The 22260-nt window shown below is 41.4% G+C and overlaps 1 protein-coding gene across 1 annotated transcript in view; it reads left to right on the top strand.

Moving 5' to 3' along the window:
- The window catches only part of LOC106067466 (glutamate receptor 2-like), a 265994-nt gene that overhangs the window by 133072 nt on the left and 110662 nt on the right, over nucleotides 1-22260 (top strand). The window contains exon 5 of the mRNA XM_056037759.1: nucleotides 869-1065. Within this exon, the coding sequence (XP_055893734.1) occupies nucleotides 869-1065 (197 nt within the window). The remainder of the gene's footprint in view (nucleotides 1-868; nucleotides 1066-22260) is intronic.

Genomic DNA, 22260 nt, shown 5'->3' with positions numbered 1-22260 from the left:
AGGTAGATAGATAAGAGATCAATAGATATATATATATAGATAGATAGATAGATTGATAGATAGATAGATAGATAGATAGATAGATAGATAGATAGATAGATAGATAGATAGATATAGATAGATATAGATGGATAGATAGATATAGATAGATAGATAGATAGATAGATAGATAGATAGATAGATAGATAGATAGATAGATAGATAGATAAATAGATAGATAGATAGATAGATAAATAGATATAGGTAGATAGATAGAGATCAATATATATATATATATATATATATATAGATAGATAGATAGATAGATAGATAAATAGATAGATAGATAGAGGTAGATAGATAGAGATCAATAGATATATATATATAGATAGATAGATAGATAGATAGATAGATAGATAGATAGATAGATAGATAGATAGATATCTGGATAGATAGATAGATAGATAGATAGATAGATATGGATGGATGGATAGATAGATAGATAGATAGATAGATAGATAGATAGATAGATAGATAGATAGATAGATAGATAGATAGATATGGATGGATAGATAGATAGATAGATAGATAGATAGATAGATAGATAGATAGATAGATAGATAGATAGATAGATAGATAGATAGAGATAGTTAGATAGATAGATAGATGGATAAATAGATAGATAGATAGATAGATAGATAGATGGATAGATAGATAGATAGATAGATAGATAGATAGATAGATAGATAGATAGATGCTTATCAAATGAAAACATATAAAACTTATGTAGGCCATTCTTGCTAATTGTTTCTCTTTGCTAATTAGGACACTGTCAGCTTTTACTAAACCTTTCTTTCTCGCTCTGTTTCCGGTTGTTGGGCCCAACCAGCCTTGTGGGAGCTTCAGAGACTTCATGATGCCTTCAGCCCAAAGGGCGGAGTCATCTTCGATGGCCGCCGCGTGCGGAACGTGACGTCATCGCACGACTTTCTCCGCCAGCTGGACCGGTTCTCCACATCCTCAAGCGTTAAGAGAATAGTCCTCAATCTGTCCAGTCGGGAAGCCTACCAGAGGATTCTCAATCAGGTAAACTAATATGTTTTACAGTGCACTTTAAGAGTAAAATTGATGTTAAATTGATTGTTAAATTAATGTTAAATTGAATGTTAAATTAATGTTCTATTGACATTAAAGTCGAATGAAACACCTCTACGTTTACCCTACAGTAAGTGTAAGACAGTGCTCAGAGTTTTCTGGAATTATATTCTACCAAAATGCTTAAAAGATTTTAAACATAACGACAGCCTTTTAGTATATGGCTATATGTGTAGGGTTTAGTCCCATTAAATAATTGTTAACGCTTTTTCTTCCTCACGCATTCTCCGATCAAGCTGATATTTCAAGCAATTATTTAATGTAACTAACAAAACAGGAATGAATTTTTAAAAATTACCAATAATTCAATTAATGTTTGGTAATTAAATATTTTAAGGGAAATAACTTCTACATTACTGATAGATATAGTGTTTTTTTTGTTGTTTTTTTTTTTAAACTTTTTTTTTATTTCGCTTGTTCCAAAGGCTATATAAAGTCAACCTGTCAAGGGGGAATCTTGTACACGTTATTTCTCCCACTTCCCATTCTCGGATCAAGTTGAAACTTTGCACAGTTATTATTCGTTCCTTAAACAAAACATGAATTAATAAAACAAATATTCTTATTTTAAATTATTGGGTTATATGGCTGTAAATTGGAGTTCTTTCCGTTAAATAAAAGAGAACATGCAGAGCAAGCGATATGAACAAATGTGCTGGCGATGAAATGTAACCTAAATAAAAAGATATGAGGACTAAAAAGAGGAAGATTGTGAGAGATATTGAAATAACGAAACAAATCGCTTATTAAAATATTTCTGTTGCCAACTAAACAACACACAAATTTAGCCTACTTTGTGCTACAAGCAAAAGGGCTAAGATGTTAAATTGTAAGGTGCTGATAATTGGAGAGATATTATTAAAGGATTAAGATACTTCTCTCGTCACTACTTTCATATGCTGTACACTGGATTGCAACTGTGCGGGGTGTCAAAGAGCTCCCGCAGCGATCTGTTCTCGTCCAGGCTCAGTCCCTAAGGGGCCGTTACATAAATGGCATGTCCCGCACGGTTAGCCTGGTAGATCAAAGGAAAATGACGGGGGCCCTTAGGCTTAGGCCGCGTCTCTTGTCCGCGAGTCCGGAGTGTCCGTAAAACTAAACTTCAAGTTTAACACTGAGTCTCCCCCCCCCTCGGTCAGAGAGAACTGCGTATGCGAGGTGTGCGCCGTTCGTTCAGGCCGGTAGAAGGGAGCTCTTGTTCGCTTTTACTGGCCTTAAGGTTCCAAGTGCTTTGGCATAACTCTACATGACAATTTGAATGAACACCGGAGACAGCAGAAAGCTTTCTCTTTGTTGATGTGTCTCCACGTAACCCAATCTTTCAAAGACATGTCTCTAGGTCAGCCGGAAATATCCGATAAAGATGACTCAAGGTCAACAGAACATTTGCAATAAAGGCCGATCGAAAAAATTCCTACAGAGGTGTCTCAAGGCCAATCAAAAAAAAAAATTCTCCAAAGAGGTGTCTCAAGGCCAATCAAAAAAAAAATCTCCAAAGAGGTGTCCCAAGGCCAACTGAAAATCTCTAATTAACATGGTTCAATGTATATCAAGGCCACCCTAGTATTTAGAAATAAATCTTTTTTTTTTCCCTTGGGAAAAACTCTAGTTATAAAGTTACATATTTATAAATTGTTTCTTTCAAAAGGTCATAATTCAGCTTAGGCCTATACCACCAATTCATTCAAGTACAATTTCTGATAATTCACATCTCCTCTGTATTTTACAACTAGCAGTAGCCGACATCTTGAATACATATTCTAATTCTAAAACACAACCATGACAACGGCAAACACACAATATTGATTGGTAGATGCTAAAGATTAAGGGTCACTAGTTGACTGCCTTCAAATGTAGAAAGACTACGGTTCATCACGCATAGCACTTTTTCGTGAGACAGCAAAATCCTATTCTGGAGAGACATTCTCATCCACATATAACCCACAGGTAAAGGTTGTATGTCGGTGGTAGAGTCCTTTTCTGGAGAGACATTTTCATCCACATATAACCCACAGATAAAGGTGGTATCTCGGTGGTAGAGTCCTATTCTGGAGAGACATTTTCATCCACATATAACCCACAGGTAAAGGTTGTATGTCGGTGGTAGAGTCCTATTCTGGAGAGACATTTTCATCCACATATAACCCACAGGTAAAGGTTGTATGTCGGTGATAGAGTCCTATTCTGGAGAGACATTTTCATCCACATATAACCCACAGGTAAAGGTGGTATGTCGGTGATAGAGTCCTATTTTGGAGAGACATTTTCATCCACATATAACCCACAGGTAAAGGTGGTATCTCGGTGGTAGAGTCCTATTCTGGAGAGACATTTTCATCCATATATAACCCACAGGTAAAGGTGGTATCTCGGTGGTAGAGTCCTATTCTGGAGAGACATTTTCATCCACATATAACCCACAGGTAAAGGTTGTATGTCGGTGATAGAGTCCTATTCTGGAGAGACATTTTCATCCACATATAACCCACAGGTAAAGGTTGTATGTCGGTGGTAGAGTCCTATTCTGGAGAGACATTTTCATCCACATATAACCCACAGGTAAAGGTGGTATCTCGGTGGTTGAGTCCTATTCTGGAGAGACTTTTTCATCCACATATAACCCACAGGTAAAGGTTGTATGTCGGTGGTAGAGTCCTATTCTGGAGAGACATTTTCATCCACATATAACCCACAGGTAAAGGTTGTATGTCGGTGATAGAGTCCTATTCTGGAGAGACATTTTCATCCACATATAACCCACAGGTAAAGGTTGTATGTCGGTGATAGAGTCCTATTCTGGAGAGACATTTTCATCCACATATAACCCACAGGTAAAGGTTGTATGTCGGTGATAGAGTCCTATTCTGGAGAGACATTTTCATCCACATATAACCCACAGGTAAAGGTTGTATGTCGGTGGTAGAGTCCTATTCTGGAGAGACATTTTCATCCACATATAACCCACAGGTAAAGGTTGTATGTCGGTGATAGAGTCCTATTCTGGAGAGACATTTTCATCCACATATAACCCACAGGTAAAGGTTGTATGTCGGTGATAGAGTCCTATTCTGGAGAGACATTTTCATCCACATATAACCCACAGGTAAAGGTTGTATGTCTGTGATAGAGTCCTATTCTGGAGAGACATTTTCATCCACATATAACCCACAGGTAAATGTTGTATATCGGTGGTAGAGTCCTATTCTGGAGAGACATTTTCATCCACATATAACCCACAGGTAAAGGTTGTATGTCGGTGATAGAGTCCTATTCTGGAGAGACATTCTCATCCACATATAACCCACAGGTAAAGGTTGTATGTCGGTGGTAGAGTCCTATTCTGGAGAGACATTTTCATCCACATATAACCCACAGATAAAGGTGGTATCTCGGTGGTAGAGTCCTATTCTGGAGAGACATTCTCATCCACATATAACCCACAGGTAAAGGTGGTATGTCGGTGATAGAGTCCTATTCTGGAGAGACATTTTCATCCACATATAACCCACAGGTAAAGGTGGTATCCCGGTGGTAGAGTCCTATTCTGGAGAGACATTCTCATCCACATATAACCCACAGGTAAAGGTTGTATGTCGGTGGTAGAGTCCTATTCTGGAGAGACATTTTCATCCACATATAACCCACAGGTAAAGGTTGTATGTCGGTGATAGAGTCCTATTCTGGAGAGACATTTTCATCCACATATAACCCACAGGTAAAGGTTGTATGTCGGTGATAGAGTCCTATTCTGGAGAGACATTTTCATCCACATATAACCCACAGGTAAAGGTTGTATGTCGGTGATAGAGTCCTATTCTGGAGAGACATTTTCATCCACATATAACCCACAGGTAAAGGTGGTATGTCGGTGATAGAGTCCTATTCTGGAGAGACATTTTAATCCACATATAACCCACAGGTAAAGGTTGTATGTCGGTGATAGAGTCCTATTCTGGAGAGACATTTTCATCCACATATAACCCACAGGTAAAGGTTGTATGTCGGTGATAGAGGGCCCAGCCATTTTTCTTTTGGCTCGCTTTCCTTTCAGAGCTAAGGCCAATAGTAACATTAGAAGTCTACGTGCTGTATTCTCGCCACTGGGTTCGTGTATTCTTGAGCTGTTCCAATTAAGTGGCGCTGCACATTTAGTTCCTGACAAACAGAACCATTATACACAGACTTGAGTCCATTTTCAGCTGACAAAATAACGTTTATTTAATGAGAATATTACACGATCCAATACTTCATGTTCTTTAAGCGTCCAGCTACAAATCACTGGTTAGACACATCATTACGCCCAAGTTGTGTATACACAATCCAACATCCTGAAAAACAATTACATCCGCATCACAGCGGGCAAAAAATAATAAGTCCTATAGAGTGCTAGTATCTCACGTCAGGTACAACTATAATACTAAATCACGTCCGCATCACAGCGGGTAACAAATGTCCACTTGAATACATGAGTACTGCTACGAGTACCAAAGACAGCTAACTTAAATTCAGTTTAGTACTTCTCACTTCCTCTTTCTACTCGGAGGTTTCTGTCGTGCTATTACCTACTTGACCCAAGGTGTACAAATAACACTCAATGTCCAATGAGGCTGTGACACCAAGCTTTTTTGCTCTCCATTATTCTAGAACGCTCTAAGGCTAGGCCTTCCCAGCATTCTAGAGCGGTCTAAGGCTAGGCCTTCCCAGCATTCTAGAGCGGTCTAAGGCTAGGCCTTCCCCGCATTCTAGAGCGGTCTAAGGCTAGGCCTTCCTCGCATTCTAGAGCGGTCTAAGGCTAGGCCTTCCCCGCATTCTAGAGCGGTCTAAGGCTAGGCCTTCCCCGCATTCTAGAGCGGTCTAAGGCTAGGCCTTCCCCGCATTCTAGAGCGGTCTAAGGCTAGGCCTTCCTCGCATTCTAGAGCGGTCTAAGGCTAGGCCTTCCCCGCATTCTAGAGCGGTCTAAGGCTAGGCCTTCCCCGCATTCTAGAGCGGTCTAAGGCTAGGCCTTCCCCGCATTCTAGAGCGGTCTAAGGCTAGGCCTTCCCCGCATTCTAGAGCGGTCTAAGGCTAGGCCTTCCCCGCATTCTAGAGCGGTCTAAGGCTAGGCCTTCCCAGCAGTCAACATCGTTTTCCTTTGTGTTGAGGTCAGATGGAAAACAGTGGGAAAAGCCAATGTAGATAGGACACGACCTCTAAAGGAAGGACATGGCCTGCTATCGGCTGAAGTCTGGTAACCATATTTTAAAATAAACGCACTACAATACTATTTCAATTTAGGTTGGACCTAGGTTCGCTATATTTATGCAAGCAATTATCATTGCATTATGTTTATAAATATACGTCTGATTTCTTGGTCTATAAAATATATTTTGGCCATTAAAATATAGTGAAACACTAACATATTAATCTCTTTACTTCATATTGTTTGAGCCACTGTACATATCGTTTTCTCATATAATAGATTAGCAAAATATATTTAACAATTTAATTTCAAATATTTTAAAGCTTTTTTTGTCATTTTTTTTTGTACTACAACAAACAAACTTTACAATTATTCCCCTTATATATGTATAGACCAGTGATGCCCAACTTAATTCAACCTTCGGGCCATTTTAACTCTTTCACTCCTAGCTGATGATACCAACGTTAATTTAACCCATTAAATTAAATTAATTTTTGGTTTTATTAACTTTACTTTGTGTTATTAATTATAGCTTTTATAGAGCGCTACTTTCATGCTTATAGCATACTCAGAGCGCTTTTGGTCCAATCTCATTTGTGGACCAGTGGGGGGGGGGGGGGGAAGGGTGTATCTAGGAGTTGGTTTTCCGCTCAGTAAACACAACTCTGCCCGAGTTGGGTGTCGAACCTCGAGCCTCCTTCTAGGTAGCCAAGCCAAGCCAAGCCAAGTTACTTGGCCTCTCGACCACGCTCGAGCATTCTTCTATAATTATATACCTTATTTAACATTTAGTGAAATAGTGAAACACATATGAAGAAAATGAATAATTCTATCGGAACGTGGAAAATAAATACGGAGAGAAAGAGTTAATCTTCAACACTCGCGGGCCACATGACCGAAAAGGTACAAAAACGAAATGAAAACAACCTGAAGCTATTTGATTAGAAACTTTGCATTAATTAATGAGACGTTGGAAGTTTATCTTTTTTTTTTACGCGTCGGAAAATTGCTTCATTTCTTTACTTAAAATGTGAGCAAATTAGTAGCTTGTTTTATCACCGACTCATTTTCTTGTCTCTTTTTGGTCCATATTCTTATAAATCCTCCAATATCTAGGAGTATTTTAACAATCATTTATTCGCGGCTCAAAACAATAATGCCGCCATCTTTGTTTCATAATGCCGTTATAAATGTTGTTTTTTAACAGCTACACTTACTTTAAAAATTAAATATGTTGGCTTATTATCATGTCCCACAAAAAAAATAAAGATCCGTTCCATTTCCGGGTAGATTCTACATTCTACATTCAGAGTCCCATTTCAGAAACGTACAAATGTTTAAGCTTAATAGTGATGGCCCTTGTGTGTGTGAAAAGATGCATATTTCAACCTTTTTTATGAAGGGGGATTTTCTACCCTTTGTTTTGACGTTTGGACGGGCCGGAAAGAGGCATGTCACGGGCCGGTTGTGGCCCGCGGGCCGTATCTTTGGCACCACTGGTATAGACGGTTTGGTATAATTTTAGAGCAAATAGCTGACAACATGATATCAGAAGAACAATCGGGTTTTAGACAAGGTTGCATCACTGTTGAACTAATCCTAAACCTAAGGATACTATGCAAGAAATACTCCAATACCAACAGAACCTTTTCAGTGTCTTAATGATTTTAAGAAAGCTTTCGACAGAGTATGGCATGGGGCAGTCTATATATATATAATTCTTTTCATGGCTCAAGAGATTGGATAAGAAGTAAAGGAAAGATCACTCTTTTATTTATAGAGTTACCCTTCGAAAAAAAAAAGGGGGGGGGAGAACAAGTAGTATCCACCCGTCACAAAATAGCAGGGCCAGACGTAACCGTTGTGACCAAGAAGTCAGGGAAAGATGATCACTCTTTTTTATTTCTACCCCACGTAGTTTTAGCTGCGAAAAAAAGGGGGGAAGGGGAGGAGAACAAGTAATCTACTCTGTATTCACCCGTCACTAAATAGCAGTGCCGGACTAAACCGTTGTGGGGCCCTATGCGAAACGGATTTCGAGGGGCCCAGTTTGGATAGGGATACGGATTATGTGAAAATAAAGAATTTGTAATAGAAAAATTAATTCGTCTTTGCATTTTATTCATTCTTAACTACTTATAGAATTCCTTTATGAGCCTTGCGTGTAGAGAAGTCATACAGTATATCATAAAAATTATGTTTCCTATATAGATCACGCTCAATAGCAAGAATTACCAAATGTTTCAATCTATCTTTGAGAATTGTTGACCTCAAGTAATTCTTCTTAGTTTGAGGCGCGAGAAGCTTCTTTCACCAGATTCCACAATTACGGGTATTGCATAATGCCTTTTTTTTTCATCGCGAGTAGGATTGGCGTTTTTCATATTGAATGACACCCCATAATGACAATTTTTTGTTTATATATTTCAGTAATTTTTATATATATTTTTTTTTTTGAGTTTTCAAAAGATTGTAATAATGTCCGGAGATTTCCATGACTTTTTCTTATTTTTTTTGCAATTTCAGGAGCTTTCAAGGAGCTCCTGGTAAATCAGGAGGCTGCTGGAATTCTGTTATAAGTTATAAAATGGTTTATTTTAATAATTTGCTCCTAGAATTTGCGCGGATCCTTTGAAAGTGTGGGGCTTACTGCCGTCACATAGGTTGCATTGGCCTATTGCCGCCCTACGAAATAACAGCGTATGCTACGCCGTGGGTCGACTAGTACAATATAAATCAAAACATGATCAAAGTTACCCAAACCTCAATAAGCAGGCCACTAGTGCGGTGTACTTCAACAACAACGCTGGAGGCTGGTTTACAACCCCAGTTGGAGTGAGACAAGGCTGCCTACTCTCACCAACACTTTTCAATATCTTCCTTGAAAGGATAATGGAAGATGCTCTCGAGGGTTACGAAGGTTCTGTAAACATTGGAGGAAGACAAATGACTGACTTACGTCATAGATGGTCTGTCAGGGACAGAAAAAGAATTAGCTGACTTGGTGATGTGTATAGACAAGACTTCCGCAGCATACGCCCACTACAGAAAACTACGTACGCTCTAACCTATTGCAATGTCCAGCTCCAGGGAACTGTACATTAAATAGAAAGAGATAATAAAGAGACGAGGGCGACCTTGAACGTGACCATTAATCTTGGACCGCCATTAGGGAAGGGCACTTTCAGTATTTATCGTTAATTGGTTCGTCTCCTGCCTGGTCACTCAGTCCTCCTTGAAAACTGACCAATGACACGGTCCTACAGTCTCTTGTTCGTGCGTGATTAGAAGAGGTTGTTATAAGAACATTGGGATTCCAAGTAAGGAGCCAATTCTTATTAATTTTCTGACAATTCACTTGTTCGGTTACTTAGACCTATGGTCAGCTTTCAACGCTCTGGTCACTTTTTTTTCCTTTCTCTTTTTCCCTCCTTCCCCTTCCCCTTCAGGTCTAATAAGATAATATTGCCTGGACAAGACAGAACTGACCACAATTCTATTATCACTCGGACTCTGGCTAGCCGCCCAGTTTGGCGTCACATGCACGCGCTCGCAGCTTCAGAGACATGAAAGAAAAAAAAAGATGTGTATTAATATTCGATTCTCTCAAGGCTATTAGGCTATTAATATCCGATTCTCTCAAACTCTATTTGGCTATTAATATTTGAATCTTTCAAACTCTATAAGGCTATTAATATTCGATTCTCTCAAACTCTATGAGGCTATTAATATTCGATTCTCTGAACTATTACACTATTGTTACGGTTCTCTTCTACTCCGGCCTTCTATAAACACTGCTAAACACAACACAACACATCAACACATCAAGAACCTGCCAACAAGAGCTCCACAATAATCTGGTACTTTAATAATGAGTGAATAAGTAGAAGACAGCCAATACGACACAATTGGCAACACAATAAGCTACTACGAATGTTAAACTGTACATCACCGTATACAACTCTACTGTCTCTATTTCTTCCTAGACTCGTACATAACACTTGAGGACTCGACAAGGACCGACTTCATGGCCAACTAACAGTCCTGGTCTCAACGCTCTCCGGTCTTGAACTGCCGCTTTCTTACACACTGTGTCACTCGTACCGCAGGCTTTCGATCACATGACCATAACATTGGTCATATTTGCGTGTAATCGTAGTACTGTCCCTTGTCCATGGCCCCGCTGACCTGAGTGATTCACGGGTGTGTCAGCTGAGCCTATAGTTAACCCTTTTGCGCCGCCAATAGGGTCGTAACACTGCCCCCTTCTCAGATTTGTCCGTCCCGGACAAAATCTATCACACGACATGGGCAGTGGAGGTGAATCGATGCAGGAGGAGGTCTATCGGTGGGGGCGACAATGGGCTTATATTGCCATCTCGATGGAGCCATCTGCGTTGTATTCGGCGTATGTCTCTTTCTCCTACTCCAGGTGACCTTCACCTGGCTGCACTGACGTCGTGGTTGCATCGCCATGCACTTTGGACTGAGCAAACGTCGCCTTCTTCGGTCGCTCACTTCTGAGGGCAGCCACTTAACACACGGGGAGGGATAGGATGTCAGGACTGGGGTCACCAAGATCGCTGGCCTATCAGGTTGTTTCATAGGGTCTTCAAGAGACGGGTTTTTTTGGGAATGGGTGTCAGGTCCACAGGAGGGGAGATAGTGGCACACATCATCTTCAGGCTTGTCCGGAGGGCAAACTAGCGGAGCAAGTTGGCAGCACTCCACTTGCGAAGGACCCTCATCTTCAGCATCAGGCTCCAGTTCACTTACTTGACCATCACCAGGTCTCGTCAGCTGGACAAACGTCTGTTGGGTGCAGACCTTGCCGATGGGTTTCTTAGAGTTGGCGTTCTCCCTGCAAAGCTCGACACACAAAGTTCTCGCCAAACATCTGAGTGCAGCCATCAGGATTCGGGTCCCTCTCATCAGCACTGACAGAAAGACAGATGTCTTTAATGTCCCCAGCTACAGGCTTGATGTAAGACACAACGTTGTCTGGTTCTGTCTGGCTGTAACACAACGTTGTCTGGCTCTGTCTGGCTGACGGAGGCACTCATTTCTGCAGCAAAAGCGACGGCTGACTACACACACCACTACCCCCATCTGTGCCACCACCTTAGATCTGTCCGTCCCGGGCAGATCCAGCTTCACCATGGTACTTTTTGAGTCTGTCGATGTGGACGACCTTCAGTTTGGATCTTGGGCTCTTCTGTATTCGATACACGACATCGTTGATTCTTTTTATCACGCGGTAGGGTCCTTCCCAGTCTGTTTGAAGCTTTGGGGACTTGCCTTTTCGTCTTTGTGGGTTGTACAGCCACACCAGATCGTTCTCATGAAACCCAGCGGCATTGGCCCGTTTGTCGTACCTTGTCTTCATGTGGTCACTGTTGATCTTGATGTTTCTGCGGGCTAGAGCGTGAGTTTTCTCCATCCGTTTTCGGAGATTTGCGACATAGTCTGTCGAAGAGGCTGGCACATCTCCCGGGATCCCGAATAGCAAGTCACAAGGTAGTTGCAGCTCTCGGCCGAACAACATCTTTGCTGGAGTGTAACCGGTGGTGCTGTGAATCGATCCTCTATATGCCATAAGGAACATTGGGATATAGGTGTCCCAGTCCTCTTGACGTTCATCGACGACTTTCGACAGATGTTGTTCCAATGTTCGGTTAAATCGTTCCACCATTCCATCTGACTGGGGGTGAAGAGGGGTTGTGCGTGTCTTTTCGATGCCGAGTACCTGGCACATCTCTTGAAAGATCTTGGATTCGAAGTTTCGACCTTGGTCGGAGTGTAACTCCCTGGGAGGACCGAATCGGCTAATCCAATTCTCCACAAGTGTTTCCGCTATGGTGGTGGCTTCTTGGTTTGGTATCGCATACGCTTCAGGCCACTTAGTAAAATAGTCTATCCCTACTAGAACGTACTTGTTTCCTCTCTGGGATTCAGGAAATGGTCCGGCTACATCGAGCGCTATTCTTTCAAAGGGGTTACCGACGTTGTATTGCTGCATACGTCCCCTCGTTCTCCTGTGCGGGCCCTTTGCTGCTGAACATGCGTCGCATCTTCGGCACCATTCTTCTACATCATCCCGGTAGCCGAACCAGTAAAACCGCTGGCGTACGTTTTCAAAGGTCTTGTTGACACCTAAATGTGACCCACTGGAATTATTATGGATTTCTTGCAGCACCTCAGCAACTCTCACTTTAGGCAACAACAGCTGTAAGCGATTGCATGTCCCATCTGCCGTTTCCCAGACCCTCTTGAGAACTCCATTGTCGATTGTCAGTGAGTCCCATTGTGCCCAATATGCCTTGGTAGCAGCTCCTTTATCAGAAAGGTGATGCCATTCTGGTCTTTGTCCGTCTTCCTTCATAAGCAGAATGGGAGCCAGGTCCTCATCTTTTAACTGGTCTTCTCGGATTCTTTCGTCGGACCATGACCCTGAAGCTTGTACCCCAAGATGTCGACAATCAACGATAACTTCCTTCTCTTCAACCTTGCTGCAGTGTTTACATTCCATTCTGCAAGGTCGTCGAGACAGCGCGTCAGCATTCTGGTGAGTTTGTCCTTTTCGGTGTTGTGTCTCGAAGTCATAGGTTTGCAAACGTTCAATCCACCTGGCGACTTGTCCTTCCGGACTTTTAAATGACAACAGCCATTGTAGAGCAGCGTGGTCTGTCCTAATGATAAATTTTTGCCCATATAAGTATTTGTGAAAATGTTGTATGGCATCCACAACTGCCAGTAGCTCACGTCTTGTGACACAGTAGTTTCTCTCGGCTTTGGACAAGCTCCGACTAAAGTAAGCTATGACTCTCTCAGTTCCATCTACCTTTTGGGATAAGACAGCACCTATTCCGGTATTGCTCGCATCAGTGTCAAGTACGAACGTCTCTGCTGGTATCGGGTAGGCCAGAATGGGCGATGAAACAAGAGCCTTTTTAAGTCTCTCAAAGGCCTCATGACATTCCGTTGTCCAAATAAACGGCCGCTTCGGTTCTGTCAATTGATGAAGGGCACTACAGAGGCTAGAGAAATTAGGCACAAAACGTCTGTAATACGTGCAGAGTCCAAGAAAGCTTCTTAACTCCTGGATATTAGCGGGGATCGGCCATCCATTTACGGCTTCAACTTTATCCGGGTCTGTGCTGACTCCCTCCTTGGACACGATGTGCCCAAGGTACTTGACAGTCCTTCTGAACAAGGAGCACTTCTTTGGATTCAATTTCATTCCAGCGTTTCTAATTCGTTCAAACACTTCCTTCAGGTTTGCAATATGTTCCTCGAAGGTTCTGCCTATGACGATAATGTCATCTAAGTAAACAAGACACGTGGTCCAGTTGAGTCCTCTTAGCACATGCTCCATTAGTCTTTCAAAGGTGGCTGGGGCGTTACAGAGGCCAAAAGGCATCACGGTGAATTGCCAGAGACCATTACCAGCAGAGAAGGCTGTTTTATCTCTGTCCTCGGGGTGTAGTCCCACTTGCCAGTAACCGCTCTTTAGGTCAAGGGTGGAAAAGATCTGTGACCCAGCAAGTGTGTCCAATGTGTCGTCAATCCTAGGAAGCGGATAGCTGTCCTTGTGTGTGGCGTCATTTAGTAATCTATAGTCGACACAAAATCGAGTGGATCCATCTTTCTTCTTTACCAAGACTATGGGTGAACACCACGGACTGTTGGATGGTTCAACAACCCCTTGCTGCCTCATTCGTTCTATCATGTCCATAGCTTCTTGATGTTTTGCTAGCGGCAGGCGACGTGGTTGCTGTCGGATGGGCCTAGTGTTTCCTGTGTCTATTCGATGCTGGATCAGGTTTGTTCGCCCAACGTCCATTTCATCAGATGGCAATATGTCAGAGAACTCTCTTAGGAATCGTTCTGCTTTGGTGTACTGTTCTTTTGACAAGATCGTTTTGGCTTCTGCCAGAAGTTTAGTAACCTGGGGTTCACTGGGCTTGAGTATTCCGTCGGGATTTTCACTGCTGCAGTTTCTTATCATCTCTAAAGCATAGCAACCAGCGATGAGGCTTCCTTCCCGTAAATGTTTCTCCTCTGTGCCGAGGTTCATAATTCTTACGGGTACCTTTTGGTCTTTCCCAATCGTGACTAGTGTCTTTCCTACTGCTATCCCGTTGTAGTTGGTGTTCAAGCTTTCTACCAGCGCGGTTTTTGTCGTGGGATAGTCGTCCTCAATCTTCCCCCAAATGATCATTTCCGACTTAGCAGGCAAGGTTGTATTTTCCACCAACGTAACCCTTCTGGCTCGGCCATCTTCTTCATTTTCGTCGCCAAGCAAGGGTACTTCGAGGTCCCCACATTGTAAAGTGCCTCCGCCGATATTCAAAGAAAAGCCATATTTCAGCATGAAGTCGAGTCCTATTATGCAGTCATCTGTGACGTCAGCAATCAGGAATTCGTGTTTGAATGACTGATTTCCGATCTCGACTGTTATGTCGATCAGGCCTTTTATGGGCATCAGTTCTCCACTGGCTGTTTTCAACGAGTAGGCCCTAACTGGCGTTTTCTTGCTATTGTCCACTTTATCCGTCCGGATGACTGATCGTGAGGCACCAGTATCAAGGAGGAAGTGATAGTTTTGACATCCAATTTTCCCGATGACCTTTAGACTCTTACTTTGCCCTAGCACGGCGACCGGGATGATGGTTGCAGGGGCTCTCATTCTCTGTGTCGCCGGGTTCCGCCCCTTGAAGCCGGCGCGTGCTAGTTTCCCTGGTAGCCCCGAGAATTTGGTCGTGCATACCTTTCTGATCTGTAATGGGTTCCAGTTTGTGCAAATTTTCTAGTGCAGCTTCTTTGTATATGACCGAGTTCACCACAATTCCAGCATCGTACAGGAACCCTAGGTTGACTTTCTGGTACTTGGTTTGTTCGTCGTTCATCTATTGCCTCTGTCACCCTTCTCACAAGTTGTGTAAATTCTTCCTCTTTGACTTCTAACCTTCGGCCTTGATGAGTGCTCCCTGATGCGTCTTTGGCGGCTTCATATGAGAGAGCATATACGAGGGCTTCACTGGCCTTACGTTTACCACTAACTCTGGTGGCTTTCTTTAACTCGGGGTCTCGAAGGGCATCAATGAAAGTGTCTGTAATAATGACTTCCAGAAAATCTTGTGCGGCGGTTGGGTAGGCCAGATGTGCGAGGCGTTCGATGTCTGTCTCTAGTTCCTGTAGTGTTTCATCGGGGCGCTGTTGTCTGGTCTTTAGTTGCACACGATATACTTCTTGCAGATGTTCATCCCCGTATCGGAGTTCCATAGCCTGGACTAGGGCGGCGAAGTCATGCTGGTTCGGTAGAGACTGTAGCAATTCGGAGGCTTTTCCTCTTAGGGATAACACAAGGGCTGTTGCTTTCTCCTCCTCACTGATCCATTTGTTAACTTTGGCTGCTGCGTCAAATTGCTTCTTGTATACTGACCAGGACACGGAACCATCAAATACGGGGGGCTTCATTTTCCCGGAGACTTCAGGTACAAATGACGTCATATCTGCTTCTGGTACATTTGTGTGCTTGCGTTGGACTTGTATCTTCATTTCGTCGATGGCCTTCTCCACTGCGTCGACCCTCTGATTCATCTGCTCGTCAATGTTGGTGATTCTCACCTCCACAGCATGTATGCGTTGGTTCATTGCCAATAACTCCGTTTTGATTCCCGAGTCCATCGTGTCTATCTTGGTGTCCATGGCGTCTATCTTGTAATTGATCTGTTCCAGCAAGTCCGGTTCGACCTCAAAAAGATATGTGTCCGGATCTTCTTTTTCCTTCACCAGTTCTTCCCGAAGGCGTGCTTGTGAGGTTTCTTTGTTGCCGCTCGTCTTCAGGCCTCGATCACGGAGCTCTTCCTTCAGTTCCTTCACACGGAGTTGGTCTAACGTTTTCATAGTAGCCATAGCGGATCCGTTCCTATCCGATCCGATCCGATCCCACTTCTGACACCAGTGTTACGGTTCTCTTCTACTCCGGCCTTCTATAAACACTGCTAAACACAACACAACACATCAACACATCAAGAACCTGCCAACAAGAGCTCCACAATAATCTGGTACTTTAATAATGAGTGAATAAGTAGAAGACAGCCAATACGACACAATTGGCAACACAATAAGCTACTACGAATGTTAAACTGTACATCACCGTATACAACTCTACTGTCTCTATTTCTTCCTAGACTCGTACATAACACTTGAGGACTCGACAAGGACCGACTTCATGGCCAACTAACAGTCCTGGTCTCAACGCTCTCCGGTCTTGAACTGCCGCTTTCTTACACACTGTGTCACTCGTACCGCAGGCTTTCGATCACATGACCATAACATTGGTCATATTTGCGTGTAATCGTAGTACTGTCCCTTGTCCATGGCCCCGCTGACCTGAGTGATTCACGGGTGTGTCAGCTGAGCCTATAGTTAACCCTTTTGCGCCGCCAATAGGGTCGTAACACTATTAATATCCAATTCTCTCAAACTCTATTAAGCTATTAATATTCGATTCTTTCAAACTCTATTAGGTATTAATATTCGAATCTCTCAAAATCTATTAGACTATTAATATTCATTTCTCTGAAACTCTATTTAGGCTATTAATATCCGATTCTCTCAAACTCTATAAAGTTATTAATATCCGATTCTCTCAAACTCTATTAAGCTATTAATATCTGATTCTCTAAAACTCTATTAGGTTATGGTATCCGATTCTCTAAAACTATATTAGGTTATGGTATCCGATTCTCTGGCTGTTAATATCCGATTCCCTGAAATTCTATTAGGCTGTTCAGCAAAATTAAAATATTTGTTAATATAATCTACATCCTGCACAATGAACTTGTCGTCTGTGCGAATGTCCTGTCACACAGATGTCTAATGTCCTAAGATTTGATTGTGAGTCAATGGCGAGCAAGCATAGCGCGAAGACTTTCATTGCGTCCGGACCCACGACCAACATGGGCCCAAACGAGCTCCCGTGAGTGGATACAAAGTTGTTGGCTGTATAACTGATTTTAAAAATTAGATTTTTCGCTTTCAGAAAAAAAAAAGTATCCGTTTCATCAGAACTTTGAATGGTCTAAAATATTGTGATGACGGATTTTCAATATCTTTTCTAGTTTACGAGATCTAAACGAGACGGACGGACAGACGGACAGACATTTCGCACAAAACTAATAGCGTCTTTTCCCCTTTCGGGGGCCGCTAAAAATTGAAATCTATTAAAAATAACTACAAATATCTCTACAAGTAATTGAAACTGTCTCATTATAAAAGTTTCAAAGTAAACGAAAAAAGTTTTTATTGGCTATCTTGAATACACTCAGTCTAAGACACAATCTCAGGCCAGTATTAATTCAATGCAATGAAGAACTGTGTTGAGTGTTGGGTTTGAGTGGAACAAGGTGGCAAACATAAATGAATAGCAGCACCAGGGACCAAGTTTGTAAATGAAAGAAAGTAGTGAATTAAAATGAGACGAATATAAGGTTCTGCGCGTACCAAGGCTCGAACCAGTGACCCTGGAAACGACAACACCGCCTAGCGATAACGCACTAAGAGAACTTAACCTCTAGACAATCGGAATGTCCAAAAAAACATTGTTCTGGTCCAGAGTCATTTCGCCCGTATGCAAATTACCACCCCTGTGGTCAATGGTCAAATGCCCTCGCCAGCTCCTCACCCACCTCGCTACATCCGTTCACCAACTTCAATAGAGCCGACACAGACAGCCGTTAGGCATGTATTAGACAAACAATGGCTCTATCTAATTGTGTATCTCTCACAAAGACAAGTGGACAACATAAATACATGACATATAGAAGCTTCAGTGGGTATGAGCAATGAAGCTGTGAACGTAAATATAGAAGTGAAGCTAGGTGCGTTATCGCTAGGCGGTGTGTCGTTTCCAGGTTCACTGGTTCTGGCCCTGGTCGGCACAGTACCTTATTTTCGTCTCATTTTAATTTACTACTTTCTCTCATTTAAAAACTTGGTCCCTGGTGCTGCTGTTCATTTATGTTTAATATGTATGTATCACATTTGTTTCAGCTCCTAGCTTCACTTCTATATTATCATTTTAAACAGCAAGAAATTGGGTCGAATGTTTTGTTCTGCGTACTTTCTGTTAGGACAGCTTCTTCAGGCTTATTTAGACTTTCTGTTAGGACAGCTTTTTTAGGCTTATACAGACTTTCTGTTAGGACAGCTCCTTCAGGCTTATAAACTAGTGACATTCACATTCAGAATATCTGCAGATTCAGTATATGGCTCGGAATCCAAGCAAGTTGCATGGTTGACCTAACACCCGAAGTTTGAGGACCTCCATCTCGTTTACTCCATGAGGAACACTTGTACTTTGTGTGTCGTCTGTCTTATAACTTCTTTTTTTGGCAATGTGCTACATTAGAGACACTATGGTTTCATTGGGGGTTCAGTAACACTCAACTTACCGGAGAGGTATTACTGATCGGTCATTGGCTTGTAACTCCAAATACTAGAACAAGTGAACCGTTTTAGGCGTGTTCTATTTTTAATATATATTTATTAAAAATTATTAATAAATAAACTTTAAATAATTTTGACAAATGCTCAATATAACTTTATTACAATATACACAGATTGAACTTGAAATGAGACATAGATTTAATAGTAATGAAATAAATTGATATTAAACCAAACTGTAAGTCACAACAAAAAAAAAACACGTCTTTTCTAGTTCATGTCTCTGAATCGTCAGTTGTCCTCAACCTAATTGATGATAGACCCTGTTGGGATTACATCATTCTCAAAGACAAAAAAAATGAATGCTCTCTTTCTTCATCATCACACTAGAAAATGAACAAACACAAACACAAACGCTTATTTACTTTTGCTATAACAGCGGGCCTAACGCCGAATACGGTCACGAGCACTGTGAAACCTTAATACGCCGGTATGGTGGTGCAATCGGAATGAATAGGTCTCGAGAGATTAATAATGTCTGAGTGTCTATTAAACAACGAACAGAATCTGTATTCTCAATATTTTTGTTTGCTCTTGTCCACCTAGAGTCTTCATCAGGATTCGAACTAGGGACTTCCACTTTCAAGTGCTTTACCCCTCAGCCACAGTATCTCCATATATTCATTTAGCGAACACTTTAGTAGTTTTTAAAATAATAATTATTAACATTATCCATGCATTCAAAATTAGTAATATGTTGCATGTCATAAAGAGAAACAAAATTAGATAAATTGGCAACACGAACAAAATAATTCTTGACCTATTTTAGTTAGGTAGTGAGCTAGCTGGAAGTGACTTGAAAGACTTGGAGTAGGTCTACTTGGACCAGACATTCCCCTCGCAAAATAAAAATTAATATCTCCATTGCCATTTGTCATACAAACTAGATCTCGATCTATCTATCTATCTGTCTGTCTGTCAATATGTTTTCCTATTGATCGTATGTGTCTGTCGTTTGTATGTATCTAGCAAGAAGTTTCAAGTCCAGTACATATTCTGTCTGAACTACAATTATATTGAACATGGGTGACCAGTATTTCCATTTTTTTAAACCATGACTGCATTGCTAAATAAGCTCATGTCGTCACTTCCGGTCACTACATTTTTGTAACCCTTCATTCCCGTTCAGGCCTCTCTAGTTTAAGGCTGGGCTGTATGCGTCCATGCTGATGTATGGGCCACCAGGGACCACCAATTTGCTGACCACGTACCAAAGGCTCAAGTGCTTAAGCGAATGGTAAAAAAAAGACCATGAACTATAGCATTGAAGATAGAAAGAATTGTCCGTTAGCAGGGCGTGGATGAGAAAGACAAGGGGTTTAAAAAGTTTCAGCCAGGATCTCGGAGTCCAAGGAAGTCGGAGCGTTAATTCCAGATGCGTTCAACTTGACCGTTTTTCTAAGAATAAGAAGTTGTCCTCCCCTGAGAGATTCTCTTCCCTCTTGTCTCCACGAAGTGCTCGGTCCTTGCTGTGTAAGGGGACACAATCATGAACACAAGGGGGAGGGAAGATAAAAGGGGGAGATAATTGGTTAGTTATGGCTGGCTATGAATAGCTCAATTAACTACGCTTGTAATTTTTTTCTCTTCAATGGCGGTCAATTCACGTGCTATAGAGAATAGGAAGCGAAATAGTCATTCTGGTAGCCTATGGTCAGTTCGATCAATGAGCCACTCCGCTTCGTCATGTTGTGAGTTATGGGCCCTGCAACAGTTGATTAAAATACATTATTTTAAAATGGGAATATTTCTTTGGGGGGGGGGGGGGTAGCGTTGATTCCTTATGAATGTATACGAGGTGTAGCCGTGATCAGTACCTTGTAGAAATGTTTCATATCATAAAGTAGATTATGTATCAAAGATTGCCATTTTAAAAAAAAATTACTTCCTACATCTTACGGATATCCATTTGTTCATTAATATTTTTTTTTACTTTGTTCAACTTAATTAGTCTAACTTGCTGATTAAGACAAGCCATCCTATGTTTTAATGACAATTAGGAACTAACTATTCTGTTATGATTTTTTTTTCTGTCGTGGCTCAATAAAAATGGTTAAGACTGATTGTAGGAGTCAGTTACAGAGATGGGGTCTCAAACAAAGGAATCCTAAGCCGAACTAGAACTCGATCACTTAATGAGATTTTGACGGGGCGTCGCATGGGGTTCGCGGGACATGTCAACCGATATAATGAACTACGATCACCAAGAGTTGCAATGGCATAGAGGCCAATATGAGGAAAACGCAAACAGGGACGACCTCGTATAACTAACCACCACACTTTCAGAGCTTTAGGTGAGTAGAGGGTTCAGGCATTACCAGTGACAGATGTTTATGGAAACAGCTGATGTTCACTTAAGGATCTGAATAATCAAGTCTTTGTAAGGCGATGGAGAAATGTGTCTTTACCTTTTTTGTCTTTTTGTGTATTTTGATGTTTTTTTTGTGTGTTTTTTTTTATAACTGTAAAGTTATGGTGTTATTTAGCGGCCCCCGAAAGGGGAAAAGACGCTATTTGTTTTGTGTAAAATGTCTGTCCGTCCATCTAGATCTCGCAAACTAAAAAAGCTAGTGAAAATCCGACATCATAATATTTTAGACCATTCAAAGTTCTGCTGCAACGGCTACTTTTTTCTTTTCTGAAAACGAAAAATTTAATTTTTTAAATCACTTTGCAAGCAGGTTTTTTTTCATAAAAATAAACCACTTTTACAACTACAGTACTATAACACACATATGGAACACTTAACGAAAGCTAATTCTTTGTGATTTTTAGATTAAAACGGGAAAGTTTTTTCTTGAGGATTTGAATAATTAGAGAATGACTATTTACTAAACTATTAGATCAATTAGACCAGGTTTACATCTAATTTGCATTCACTTTCACCTATCCTTTGGTCTGCTGCACCGCTGGGGCACCACACAAGATCTGTCAACCTTCTTTCTCCATTCTTCTCTGTCATTTGTCTTTGATTGAATTTCATTCCGATGTTCTTTCTGAAAATATTGAAACCTGCCTTTTTACCTGCCTGAGTGGACCACTTCGGGTGCCGATTTTGAGTGTTTCCACACAAACTGTTTTTGTAACCTTGTTATCTTTTGTCCTGAAGTTTCACAAGCTCATTATTTTACAAAGTTACAATATGACCAAAGGAGTCATGCTGCTGGGTTGACTCAACTGTGAGCAGTAGAGCAAAGGTTTAGTTCGAATCTTTATTGCCTCAATCAGAACTCCTTATAAAAGAACAGATTAAATTGGTTCCATTGCGTATCAATATTTATAGCACATGGGATATCGACGTTAAGAAAACTTTCGACCAAACCATTCTTTGAGAGTCATTAGCTGGTACGACCCTAGTCGAGACGATCAAAATTGACTCGGCCTTAGTTAGGAAAATGAAGAAGAAAACGGCCCAATTCTATAGCCATAAAATA

This window comes from Biomphalaria glabrata, chromosome 8 (assembly GCF_947242115.1).
Source record: "Biomphalaria glabrata chromosome 8, xgBioGlab47.1, whole genome shotgun sequence".
In the NCBI taxonomy this organism is placed as follows: domain Eukaryota; kingdom Metazoa; phylum Mollusca; class Gastropoda; family Planorbidae; genus Biomphalaria; species Biomphalaria glabrata.
The sequence above is the reverse complement of the archived record's forward strand: the minus strand, read 5'-3'. Positions and strand labels throughout refer to the sequence as shown.